Below are 13,276 nucleotides of genomic sequence, written 5' to 3' on the forward strand. Positions count from 1 at the left end.
TTACAAGGACGTGGCAACAGGCCAACAAGTACCAGCATGTCCGCAATGCAGCCTCAGGTTCAGCGCAGTTGCCCTATCTCCCTGTATGTCTTCCGTTGCATCCAAGTAATGAGTCGTGTCCAGTGCTGCCACACTCTGGGGTTGCGCGGTCCACACCTGCGCCCCCTTCACGGCCGCAGTCTCCACCGGCCACGCACCGTGTCATCGAAGCCGTGGGTTATCTCGTGCCCGATCACGAAGCCGATGCCGCCGTAGTTCATGTAGTTGGGCCGGTCGTAGTCGTAGAAGATGCCCTGCAGGATGCCGGCCGGGAACACTGTCGGGGAGGCGGAGCCGGTCAGCGGCGCGGGAGCCGGCTCCCGCGGCTGGACGTGCGCTCAGCTGTCGTGTGAGCCGGACTCCGTGCGGGACAACTGTCGGCCGGTTAACGACCTGCCGTTGACGTCGCTATGGCGACACATTTGCACGCCTCAGCCGCTGCGTCGCTCACTCTATCTCACCCGGCAACGAGGTGGGATTTATTCACGCCGGCGCGGGTAGGAGCTGAATCATGTCTGCCCATACCCGACGGCATATCCGACGCCTGAGCCAATCAATCCCCCAACGATCCCCGAGCAACTAGGCGGCCGCGCCGCCTGAATCACATGTGGCAGTCCACGTGCGCTCGCTCAGAGCATCCACCCCTGAACCCCGGTACAAGTGTCCGTTCAGCTGTGCTCACCCCGAGCGCACACGCAGATATGGTGTCGCCACTCACTGATGCTGTTTTCGATGGGGCTGTAGTAGGCGTTGACGACGGCCGCCGACCCGTGAGTGCGCCAGTCGTTCTTGTCGATGTGCTCACGGAGCTTCTTGAAGGCGTAGTTGGTGCCGAACACGCTCATGTTGATGTTGTTCTCAAAGTAGTGCTCGTCGTCGATGTACAGGCCGTCATATACTATGGCGAGCGCCGTCTCGTTCAGGATCTCCTCCGGATACGCGATGTGATAGTTGATGGCCTTCGACTTTTCCTTGGCGCGTTCTCTGCGTGGTAATGGGTCAAGGATCAGGCACTCGAGCCGCCACCGGTGCGCCAGCGGTGGCAGGCTAGCGGGCTTTGTGCTTCGCTGTCCAGCACAGAGCAAACAGAAGCCAACATGTTTGAAAAAGCCAGTCGCCAGGCCACAGGTCAGGCACAGTGGCGGCGGTGTGTCGGTGGACAGACGTCTGAAGCCGCGATGTCCGGCCCGTGGCCACCGCCCCACTCACTTGGTCTTGTCGTCCATCCAGGTGACCTCGCCCAGCATGATGTTGAACTCCTGATGGATGTGCTCGACCATATCAAGCGCCGCCTGCCGCGCCGTCGGGTCGAAGTGGTTCCGAACGTACAGCGAGCCGACGGCTAGCGACAGGCTGCAGCACAGGTCGTCAGCCCGTCACTCACAGGTCACCGACGACGGCTAGCGACAGACTGCAGCACAGGTCGTCAGCCCGTCACTCACAGGTCACCGACGGCTAGCGACAGACTGGAGGACAGGTCGTCAGCCCGTCACTGACAGTTCACAGTTCAGTCCGTCGCTAGCCGCCATAGCGGCGGCTAGCGACAGACTGTAGCACAGGTCCTCAGCCTATCACTCACAGGTCACCGACAAATGGTGGATTGCGCTCACAGCTCACTGCTTACAGATGGGTTATCCATGCTTACAGTCCTTCGCCCACAGCTCATCAAAAACTCACCGCTGATAGCTCACCACTCATCGCCTTCACAACACCGAAACTTAACTCACTGCTCACAGTTCAGCGTCGACGGCTAACCATTACCAGCTCGGGAGTCGAGACACACGCGTCGCGCCGGCCGTCTGCGCCGTTGGGATGCAGCCGACGGGAGCACGTCTCCGGAAATATTATCTCAGAAGACGGCCGGATCGGATTACGCATTCTGAGGCCGACTACAAAGTGGCGCCGCGCGGCCAATGGTATCGCAGCGGTCGCACGCGCGCCCGCCAGTCTCGCCCGAGTCAATATTGAACGGCGGGCCGCGGCGACCGCCGGCGAATCCCGACCTGTCGGCATCCGCCGCAGAATGCAACGGAGCCTCTCGGCGACTGCAGCCTGGCAGGGAATATGTGGAAAGTGCGGCGCTGCTTGATGCTCGCGTTTGCACGCGGCCATTGGGCATGAATTTTGCATGTAAGTAGTAGTGCATTATAGGTGATCGGAACGATTTAACCCCATTGCTGATGAAAAAGGTGCGGATGAAAGCCCTGAGATCAAGATTAAAAATTGAAACCTATGAAAAATAAAATAGCCGAAAAGATTGAAATATAAAATATAAAATTAGATTATTTAAAGATTAGAGAAATATTGAAGATACCCCATTTGAAGGAACATAAACAGTCGATATTAATGGTCAATCTTATCATACCGATCATGTATCTCAAGTGTAGGTCCAGGGTTTCATTTGGTTCCATGTTAATTTCATCCTGGGATCGGATCCTGGAATCTATTTGGGGGTGCCAGGCCCATGTCTGACGGATATACTACTAATAACGGGTGAGCTTGAGTCGGTATCTTATCCCGTGCCAGTGGCCACATTTTTAATTGTCCAGTTGCCTCGTCTGCAGCCATGTTCGGTGCGTACCTGCCCATGACACCCTCGAGGCACTCCTTCCAGCGGGGCTTGCGCTGCGTCTGGCCGGTCAGCTTGGCCGAGAACTCCAGCTGCACGTCACGCGCCTCCTCCGTCAGCATTCCCACCGAACCGTACACCACACGCCACAGCATGTAGTTGGCCTGTACCCTGCGCGCGGGCAAACAGAGGAGGGTCAATACACATCGTACCACATCATACAGCTGGCCTGTACCCTGTGTGCGGGCAAACAGAGAAGGGCCAACACAGCTCGCACCACATCACACGGCTGGCCTGGATCCTGAGCGCACGAACAGAGGCCCCAGTGTCACTAGCGGCGCAGGACACGGCAGGCTTGTAGCCATGCCCGCTCTCTTTCCCACCGCAATGTGATAGAAAACGTCCCTGCCGACCTTCATTCGCGCATCTCGATGCACTCTGCTCAAACGAAGCAGTGCAGTTGGTTTGGAGGGCATCTTAAGACGGAGCTCCCCTGCCTGAGCGCTGGTTGCGGGGGGGGGGGAGGGACCTGGCGCCAGCTGGCTGCAGAGGCGGAGGGACGCGGTGCCAGCTGGCTGCGGAGGTGTGGGACATGGCGCCAGCTGGTTGCGGAGGCGGGGCGCACGGTACCAGCTGACTGCGGAGGCGGGGGACACGGCGCCTGCTGGCTGCGGAGCCAGGAACACTGCGCCAGCTGACTGCTGAGGCGGGGGGAATGACGCCAGCTGACTGCGGAGGCTGGGGACGCTGCGCCAGCTGACTGCGGAGCCTGGGGACACGTCGCTAGCTGGCAACTCACCTCTTGGGTGTGACCTCGAGCAGAGCGGCCGCCTTCTTCACGTAGTCGGGCACGTCCACAATGACGGGCTCGTCGGCAGTGACCTGGAGATGACCGGTCACGGGCTCAGACGCACCCTCCGGCAGCGCTAGGGCGCCAAATCACCCCACTCCCAGGAAGCCAACGTTATCGCCCGGGTACCAGAAATTGATGGCAAATGTGCTTAAAAACGTGCTTAACAAACGCCCATGTTTATTTGGTGTAAGTGCGTATTAAAAAGGCAAACCACATTTTCATCTAAACAACGATTGCACAGCATTAATAAAATGTGGTGCCAGTGACATCCGGTAGAATACGTTGAAATAACGCGAAGGTTTGCCAACATAACTATCACTAGATGAGGATGGGTTTTTCCAATGGCTGATCTGTGTGCAGCACCACGATGTGGCTGGGTGGCGGAATTTCCAGAAACAGCGTTGTTTAAATGTTCATATTCGTGTTTCATCTCGTGGTTTAAGTTTCATCGCAGAACGCGTTGCGAAACAACCATTTTCAGTTTGATCTGGTAGGTCGCATCGGATTACTACGCGGCTGAAAGTGCAGCGTGTAACCTAACGGTGACAAATGACCAAACCTGCGATCGCTGACGAAAAGACAATACGTCGCCAGCAACCATCTCCACTTTGCCTCTCATCAAGGGATCAACTTGCCCCACACTGACAAAATAAATTGGCATACGATGCACAATCTGAGCGTTATCAGCACCCCCAGCAATGTTTGTGGGGGTCGCCTAGCCTGTTGTGCGGCGGGACGGGACGCCCCCAGACGCCGTCCTCGGCCCGGCCGTGCCGTGGCGGGCGCCGGCGGGACGGGACGCCTCTAGACGCCGTCCTCGGCCCGGCCGTGCCGTGGCGGGCGCCGGCTGACGGGCGCACGGCATACCTGATGTCCGGCGGCGCGCAGCAGGTTGTTGACGTACGTCACCCAGGGGATGTTAGGCGCCAGCCGCGACATCTCGCCCAGCGTCATCTTGTTGTAGAGTTTGGTGATGTTGCGCCGCTCCTCGGCCGGCAGCGATATCTGGCGGCGAGACGCGTCGCAGCTCTGTCAGCCGCAGCCGGCCAAACATGACCTGTCGCGCACACCTGGGCCCGCGACGGTCATAACTTTGCCGTGGGAGCCGGCGCCGAGGCGCGCATCTGCTGCAGACGTGCTGCGTTGAACAACGGCGACGCGAGCAGCGGGCCGCCGCTGAGAGCCTCGCAAACTTCGGCCCTGCCATAGTTACAGCCGGACGGCGTAAGACAGCGGCAAACTAACGGACGGATGGGCTCCAACAATGCCGACAAATGCGTCTGTGGGGCACGCCAGCCGCCAAGACCACCTGGTGGTGTGCGGTGGTCAGGTGTGCGTCGCGGTCAGAAAAGGTCCGTAGACCACCTGGCGAAGATGTGTGTTGCGGTCAGAGAGGTCCGTCGACCACCTGGCAAAGGCGTGCGTTGCGGTCAGAGAAGGTCCGTAGACCACCTGGCGAAGGTGTGCGTTGCGGTCAGAGAGGGTCCGTAGACCACCTGGCGAAGGTGTGCGTTGCGGTCAGATGGGGTCCGTAGACCACCTGGTGAAGATGTGCGTTGCGGTCAGATGGGGTCCGTAGACCACCTGGCGAAGGTGTGCGTTGCGGTCAGATGGGGTCCGTAGACCACCTGGCGAAGGTGTGCGTTGCGGTCAGATGGGGTCCGTAGACCACCTGACGAAGGTGTGCGTTGCGGTCAGATGGGGTCCGTGGACCACCTTTCCGAAGGTGTGCGTTCCGGTCAGAGAAGGTCCGTGGCTGGCGTGGCACGCGGGAACACGCCGCTCTACACTTGCCATTCGTTATTTATGGTATCGACAAAGTGTTGGAATGTTGGCACACGTTTGTGACCGGGGAAAATCCCGAATTCGACGGGGCAGCCGACAATATCAAAGCCCTCTAAGATCCTGTACCATGACTCAAACGATGCACTCACCCGTGAGCATAGCACGCTATTGTTTAATGCTTGGCATCCACGGTATGCCGAGCAAAGTAGTCGAGCCGGCATGCTGAGGTTGACCCGAACGCTGTCAGTTGGCGACCGCAAGACGTTTGTCAAACATCATAAATAACGCACCCAGTCCCCCTGGGCCCGCCCGACGTCGTAACTCACGTTGGCCAGCTGGATTTCAAACAGGAGGGACTCCTTCAGCTCGGAACGAGCGCGCTCCTTCTCAGCTCCCAGCATCACCGCCATGTCCACCATGTACTTGTAGTAGGCCTGGATGTCCGGGTCATCAAACCCTGCCGGCGCGCGGACAGCGGTACACATGGGCTGGTCGTGAGTGGAAACGGGGCACGACAGAGCGCCCGGCTCGCCCTGGCTCGCGGTGGCTGTCGTCTTCAGCTGCCGTGGCGTGCCGCGACTGATACGGACATCATGTCACTCGCTCGTGGTTTGTCCAGCACACTACAACTCACGTTGAGTAGATCAGTCATGAACGATGGTAAAGGTCGCCGACGAATTGCCCAAAGCAGGCAGAAGAGCACCGTTGCAACGGGAAACAGCCCCTCCCCCCCCCTCTCTCCAGAAAACAAGCTGTGCGTTGCTGGTGGTCATGTCACGTTCTCCCACCGGTAGCACCTCACTGTGGCCTTGTCCCATAAGCAGCATACCAGACGGCACTCCTTCGTATGCATGCGATCGCCTTGAGCAGAAGGTAAACACCATACGTTATGCCACCATACTGCGGTAGTACAAACCGGCCTTGCTTGTTGCAGACCCTGTTGGCCCCTCGACACACTGACCGCAGTATTCAGGGTTAATGTTACTGCCTGCAATCTGAGTGCATGATGTTCACGGACTGCCGCCGAGGAATGGCTATGCTGGCATCTTATTCAGCCCGCTGGTAATGGCCATGTCTGCAACATGACATTCAGTTGCACCTATATGTCGGCGGTAGATTTCCTGTCGAGCATTAGCACGCGATTGCTGCTCCCCTAGCCAGAGCCTCCAAGATAAGAAGCGAACCAATTTCGAGTCATGGCCCCACATCTGAGGGGCGTTTCCTTGGCGAGAGCGTGCTGTCACACCTTGACCGCGCGAAAGGCTGGCAAGATTCAGAGCCAAACGTGCCGCTGATGCAGGCAATATGTGGGCGCGCCTGGATGGCGGAGCGCCACACAGCAGCAAAGCCACCTCCCGGGACGATGTTGCCTCCCCCTCTCTAGATCCCTCTCCTCGTGCTCACCCTTGATGAGGTACTTGCGCGGAAGACCCAGCGAAGCCTGGTCGAAGTCAAGGATGCGCCAGGAGGAGTTCTTCACGTCGGTCGTGACGGAGAAGTCGAACATGTGGTCGATGGAGTAGCCGAGCGCGCGGTTGCGGTAGATGGCTCGCGTCCAGTGGAAGCCCTCCTCGTCCCACTTGTCGCCTGGCAGAGGTCCGGCGGGCGTCAGGCAGGGAGGGGAGGGGCGACATTGGAGCTCAGCTGCGCCGGGCGAGCTTCCCGAGCTTCACCGACGACACGGAGCCGGCTCGGAAGCCCCATCGCGCACCGCGGGCCGCGCGCGGCGTAACGTGATGCCACCACAAACCCGACGATGTGAGAGGCCACCTCTGTTTTCGGGCGTCGGGTCACAACGCAGCGATGACACAACAGGGCCTGCTGCGCCACCAGTTGAGCGCGACGCAGCGTCTATCCGGCGGCATACATTTCAGCGCATATTTGACGGCGGCCGATCCGTCGTGCAAAAACACGGAGGGCAGCGTGTCGCTACCGGACGGTGGGCTGCGAAGTCCCATCGATCAAAGCGTCGGCGCGAGGCGAGACCTTTCGCTGACCTTCGACCACCGGCCAGCCTTTCATCTTCTCCAGGACGTCCTGCAGCGGCTGTAGGCCTCGCTCCTCGATCCTCTCTGGGGTGGAAGCGGCGGCGTCATACACAGGCTGCGCAGACATCCGCGCGACGGATGCTCCGTACAACAAACGGTGGGACGAGACGAGGCGAGAGCTCGGTGAACGTGCCAACAACGCCGTAATATTTGTGTTCGCGCACTAGCAGTACAGCTTTCTTCAGAATGTCCGTGATCCCAAAGAGACTGAGTGACAATGACTCGAATGACTGACCGTACAGCTTTCTTTAAAATGTTCTTGATCGCGGAAACACAATGACTGACGATGATTGACTGACTGACTAACTGCCTGCCTGCCTGCCTGCCTGCCTGCCTGCCTGCCTGCCTGCCTGCCTGCCTGACTGACTGACTGACTGACTGACTGACTCGTTGACTGACTGACTGACTGACTGACTGACTGACTGACTGACTGACTCATTGACTGACTGACTGACTGACTGACTGACTGACTGACTGACTCATTGACTGACTGACTGACTGACTGACTGACTGACTGACTGACTGACTGACTCTGACAATGGGAGTGCTGATGGCAATGCATTCATGTTCACCGTGTAACTCCGACTTTCATACACAGTGGCGTACTTTCAAGCTGTAACATATACATCACAAAAGCACGAGGCTGGATGCCCCCCCCCCCCCCTCCCATCCCTATCACTCCACGTGGCCGGTGATTCCACGTGTGGCGACCAGCCCCGAGCTGGGCAAGTGAAGGTGGCTTTCGAGGTCCCACCGCCGCCACGGCGTCACGCCTTTCTCCTCTCACCAGCTTCCTCCCGGAGCGCCACGAGCCGACGGGCTCGCCGCAGGTTGGGAAACGCTGGGAACGGGCGAGCCCGACAGCGGATTCGATGCATTGACGTGGGCGCGCGGCCGGGTCCCGCGCCGCCGCCGCAGCAGCACGCTTGCATGCCAGCAACAGGGGCTGCCTAATAAGTGGTCTCCAAATATTGATCCGACAAAGGATGGGCATAATGAAAGCAGATCGTGCCACCTGTGTCAGTCCCACCACATGCGACCTCGGTCTATCCACTGGCAGGATGCATCCCAAGAGCCTCCACGGTAAGCCTCCAAGTGCTTGCTGCAAACGTGCGGCAGCGGCACTCAATAGCTCATTTTTAACGCATAGGAGTTGCGGCAGCTTCTTTGGTTTGAATGGTGTCCCTTTTTGCTTGGTGCCACTTAACGAAATCACTGAATCTGGACACCCGTTTTGGTAGTGATCCAGTGCTACGCAGCTTTCTCTGTATGACTCACAATATAGTGTTCTGAGTTCAGCAGCTAGATGTAAAACAGTTTGAGAGCCATAGCACGTATAAACCGACCAAGGGCGACGTGGCCGCAAGGACTGCGTTAATTCAGCACGATGGCCGACCTGCCGCCGTCAGCCACGTTATTATCGAGATTCAGCACACTTCCGAATGCAAAGCGCCGGCTCGGCGCCCTTCACTGCGTCATGCACGGCGACCGTGAGGCCCGTCGCACCGCTGTAGGCGACCCGGCGGCGCGCAGTGCCAGCGATGAAACTCCACCACAAATGTAACTCGACCACGGGGGCGTCGCTCCGGCCGACGGCGGGCAGCCGCAGCCGCGCTGCACCGGTCGTCGCGGACGCCCCGCGCCCCAGAAGCTGTAACCCCCGAGACCCGAGCGGCGGTCGGCCCGACGACGCCCGCGCCGCGCCGGTCGTCGCGGACGCCCCGCGCCCCAGAAGCTGTAACCCCCGAGACCCGAGCGGCGGGTCGGCCCGACGACGCCGCGCCGCGCCGGTCGTCGCGGACGCCCCGCGCCCCAGAAGCTGTAACCCCCGAGACCCGAGCGGCGGTCGGGCCGACGACGCCGCGCCGCACCCGGTCGTCGCGGACGCCCCGCGCCCCAGAAGCTGTAACCCCCCGGGACCCGAGCGGCGGTCAGCCGACCACGCCGCGCCGCACCGGTCGTCGCGGACGCCCCGCGCCCCAGAAGCGTCGGACGCCCCGCGCCCCAGAAGCTGTAACCCCCGGGACCCGAGCGGCGGTCGGTCCGACCACGCCGCACCGCCCGATGCATCGACACGCTCCTCTGACGCAGCGACCTTGACGTCGACATCCAGCGCGATCAACGCTCTCAGTCATTACTGCAGACGCCCGTCGACGCCGACAGCACATCCCGGGGCTTTGTGGTTCCCGGTACTACGCGCAGTTGAAGGCGGCCATCACCGGCGTCTGAGTGTGCTCCGCGGCAGTTGGGCAGACCCCTGCGAGGTCCGAGTGGCCTGGGCGCAGCGCCTCTCGGCCGTACCCCGGTCACCTGTCCCCTGCCCAGCAACCAACATGAGCAGTCGGTCCACGCTCGACGATCTGTGAGGCTCCAGCCGCTAGCCGGTTCAATTTCATGGTGTCGAAAGGTCGGCGGCGGACTCCGTGACCCACCGATGAAGACCCCAGAAGGGTGGTCATCACGACCAGGTAACGTCGCGGCTGGGATGAGCTGGGCCGGCGGTCCAGCGGTAATGGGGTGGGCTGGATAAGTGTTCAAGTATGTGTGGTGGTGGCTAGACGCAGTCTGTCTGTGTTCAGTTCGGTCGCCTCTGATATTGACTCAAGTCCAACGGAGCCTGTGGTGGACTGGGCAGCCGGTCAGTCGTATGTGGCGTAGACTGCATAGCCCTGCCGGCATTTGTAACAGCTGTGTCAGCCTATCCGCTGGGCGACAGCTACTCAGATACTCGCGAGGCACCGCAGACATGCAGCCTGGCCAGCGGCCAGTACTCGCCTACGCTATCCTCTGAAATCCCGACACACCCAGCGACCTCCCGCCGCGGGCAGCAGGCGCAGGCGCCTCGGCATAGTGCGTCGCCACCGGCGCTCCCGTCCCGCGGAGCCGCGTAAAAGCGTTCCATGCCGCTAGGCTCGCGTATGAGCGGCGCGTTTGTTATCCTTCCCAGAGGACCGGAATCACGTAGTTGTTGATCTGTTCCTGAGACTGCATGCTGCCTGCAGGGCACAGACGAGACCCACAGCGCCTCGTAGGACGCTGAACTCTCCATCTCTGCACTGAAGTCTCAATCTGCACCACTACAGCGGCCACTGGCTCCGGACACGCCCTGCCTCAGCCTGGCAGCCGGCCGGCGGTACCGGATGTGGACGCACTGCCAGCACGCGGCGGAAATGATGCGGCGGCTCGGCACAGTGGGCGCGCTATGCTCGAATTCCGGCCGACTGCGACGCAGTTAACACGGCCTGGGGGGACCTGGCGCGCGAGGTGATGGCAACACTGGGGCCCGGTCAGCCCGCAGTGAGTCCTCCAGCTGAGAAAGACGGCACCACCAAACCCTCCGGCCGAAAAAGACAGCGTTGCCGGGTCCTCGAGGCGAGGTAGACGGCACCAACAAACCCTCGGAGGAAGACGGCGCCAACGAGTCCTCGAGGCGAGCAGACCGCCTAGCCCTCGGCCGAGGAACACGGCGCCACAGAGTCCTCCAGGCGAGACAGACCGCACCGCCTAGCCCTCGGCCGAGGAACGCGGCGCCACAGAGTCCTCCAGGCGAGACATACAGCATCAGCGAGCCGTCTTCCCGGTACAGGCGGAACGGAGTGCCCGGGCCCGGGACGACACCATCGAGAGCCCTTGGGCTACCGACTGCAGTGCAACGCCGGCATCCGCTCACTACAGACCATCCAGTGACGTAAGTGACTCCTCGGCGGCCCGACTTCTAGTCTGGATGCAATCTAACTCATAAACACTGGCCAGCTGACCTCATAGAGGCCCACGCGTCACACGGCACGGCGCAGTTAAGCGTCATAGGTCGCGACAAAGTTTTTCGCCGTTACTCTCGGCTCCATCGGCTCTGAAATCAACACGGATTTGTTGACACGCGGCGTTTGAACGGAATCGGCTGCGAGGCGCGAGTGACTGGGGTTTCCAAGTCCTTTCACTTTCATCCGAGCGGCCGGAGAGAGCTGCAGAGCGGCGAGAAACGCTCTCAGCGACTCACGCGCCGGCGAGCTCAATGCATAGAACCGAACGCAGAAAGACGCGACTTCGTGACAAGAAAGACAAGGGTGAAATCCCGTGATGACCTTGTACACCCGAAGGTTGTTCGCCTCTGGCATGACTAGCTGTTTTATTGTTGTTTTCTTGTCGATCGGGAGCAAACAATCGTCTGGCCTTTGACAGGAAATGACTGACAGCATGAGCAATGCACATGTGACTCCGAGTAACTGCACGTGCCTCCTGATGTGTCTGTGCTGGCGCCAGAGAACGATAACCTTACTCGTCTATCATCATTCTCAGACCAATATCCCGGATGAGCCTAGAATCAGTCGCACCATTCGGAGCCGTACCGCCCGAGTGGTTTTTCTTATCATGCTGTCTGCGCAGCGCCATGTTTCTCAGTTCTGCCCGAACAGTGCCCGCCTCTGCCACACTCGAGCATGCCGACCAATGTGACCGCGACACCAAACTCCAGTCTGGGCTCGCACCATCCGGGGCTGCATGGCCAGATTGATTTTCTCGCCATGCCGCGTGCACGAGGCGGCCCGCTTTTCAACTCCGCCCCAACCACCACGTCTGGCCCAACCGTCAGGTGTTAACATCCGGGCTGGGCCTGTGGCCGCTCGCACCGCTCGGGGCCCTGACCTTTCTCCTTGCAGCTGACGTAGAGGTTTTTGATGAGTTTGGTCGCCTCGGGCTCGTCCTCGGCCACAGGCGCCTCCACCAGCTTCCGCATCTTGTTCTTCAGCGCGTCGGCGACGACCGTGAACTGCGAGATCGACGTCTTCTCGTCCGGGATAACTGTGCTCTTGAGGAACGACCCGCAGGCGAACTCGTAAAAGTCATCGCACGGATTCACGCTGGTGTCCATGTTAGTCATGATGGTGTACGCTGTAAAAGACAGTGATTGCGTTAAAGCGGCCTCTGTGGTGCTCTAGTTATCAACCCAACGGAGCGGCCGACGACGCATGGTGGACCGTATGGGTGATGGCGGCTTTGGAACTATATCCTTCCACACAGCCCCGGCTTTCACCATAGACGAACTCAGTGAAAAGTGGCTGAAAGCGTGCTAATGAAACGACCATGGCAGATTGGAAGCCGACCGGACCCCACTTTGCGGCAATTATCCACCTCACTTTAACGTGAGCCCGCTTGTAGAAAACCATTATCGGGAAATATTTGACAAGCCATCTCGGATCATTTATCAGGCACTTTCATCAAACATCAACCTTTTTCAAAAACGGTTTCCGAATCATATACAACCGTTGATGGTGTCGATGAATGGGAACCGAACGCAGATTGTATGATGTTCTAGTGTCCGTGCTGCACCCCTACGTAAGCACCCTTACCTAGAGAACTACAAGCGAACAATTATCCGCTCGCCTAACAAAATAAAGCCGAGATATTTTGCCGGCATTCTCTGACGTACAACAGACAATGGAACTGCCAGCGCACGCATCGGACCAGCGGTTTTCGCGCCTGCGTTGGGCCGACTGATCACCATCGGGGTCCTCTGCTGAGTGCCTTCTCGCCGCTGACAGGGCCCGGACGCCGACCCGACTCGGCCGGCCCCCGGCAGCGCCGGCACGCCTCTGGGCGCCAGCAGCGGACCACACCACCGCCCGCGCTCACCTGCCTGAACGCAGCCCTTGGTGAAGCAGATGTCCTCGATGTGGTGCCGCGGACCGGCAGCCTGCGAATTCTGTGCTGCGGAGATAGAGCGTCGCTCTATCAGGTGCTCCGAGCTACCTGTACCTGCTGAGGGGCGTAGGAGGAGGAGAGAAGAGGGAGAAAGAGAGAACGAGAGAGCAGGAGTTAGTGCAGGGTCGAGTGCAGGTGCAAACATTGCGGACGTCTGCACATCTCGTCGCCGCGCGTCGTGTGACTATCCCGTCCGTCAGAACGTCAGCTGTCTGTGGCATACACAATCAGACCGGCCTTCTTCAGATATGGCCGCCTCTCTGCAACGCTATCATACGTGCCGCC

General features: G+C 59.7%; 1 protein-coding gene across 7 annotated transcripts in view; it reads right to left on the minus strand.

Annotated features, from left to right (window-relative positions):
- LOC119110599 (neprilysin-2) overlaps window positions 1-13,276 on the minus strand; it is a 30,180-nt gene that overhangs the window by 2,424 nt on the left and 14,480 nt on the right. For 5 of the 7 annotated variants that reach the window (XM_037234478.1, XM_037234476.1, XM_037234480.1 and 2 more), the window contains 11 exons: window positions 12,923-13,048; window positions 11,936-12,181; window positions 7,244-7,318; window positions 6,651-6,833; window positions 5,573-5,703; window positions 4,329-4,466; window positions 3,408-3,490; window positions 2,621-2,779; window positions 1,249-1,392; window positions 758-1,023; window positions 198-316 (listed from right to left, as the gene is read on the minus strand). In XM_037234478.1, the coding sequence (XP_037090373.1) occupies window positions 198-316; window positions 758-1,023; window positions 1,249-1,392; window positions 2,621-2,779; window positions 3,408-3,490; window positions 4,329-4,466; window positions 5,573-5,703; window positions 6,651-6,833; window positions 7,244-7,318; window positions 11,936-12,181; window positions 12,923-13,048 (1,670 nt within the window). The remainder of the gene's footprint in view (window positions 1-197; window positions 317-757; window positions 1,024-1,248; window positions 1,393-2,620; window positions 2,780-3,407; window positions 3,491-4,328; window positions 4,467-5,572; window positions 5,704-6,650; window positions 6,834-7,243; window positions 7,319-11,935; window positions 12,182-12,922; window positions 13,049-13,276) is intronic. The other 2 variants (XM_037234479.1, XM_037234477.1) reach the window with 2 other exon arrangements.

This window comes from Pollicipes pollicipes, unplaced genomic scaffold (genome assembly GCF_011947565.3).
Source record: "Pollicipes pollicipes isolate AB1234 unplaced genomic scaffold, Ppol_2.1 Scaffold_7231;HRSCAF=8579_pilon_pilon_pilon, whole genome shotgun sequence".
NCBI classification, from domain to species: Eukaryota; Metazoa; Arthropoda; class Thecostraca; order Pollicipedomorpha; family Pollicipedidae; genus Pollicipes; species Pollicipes pollicipes.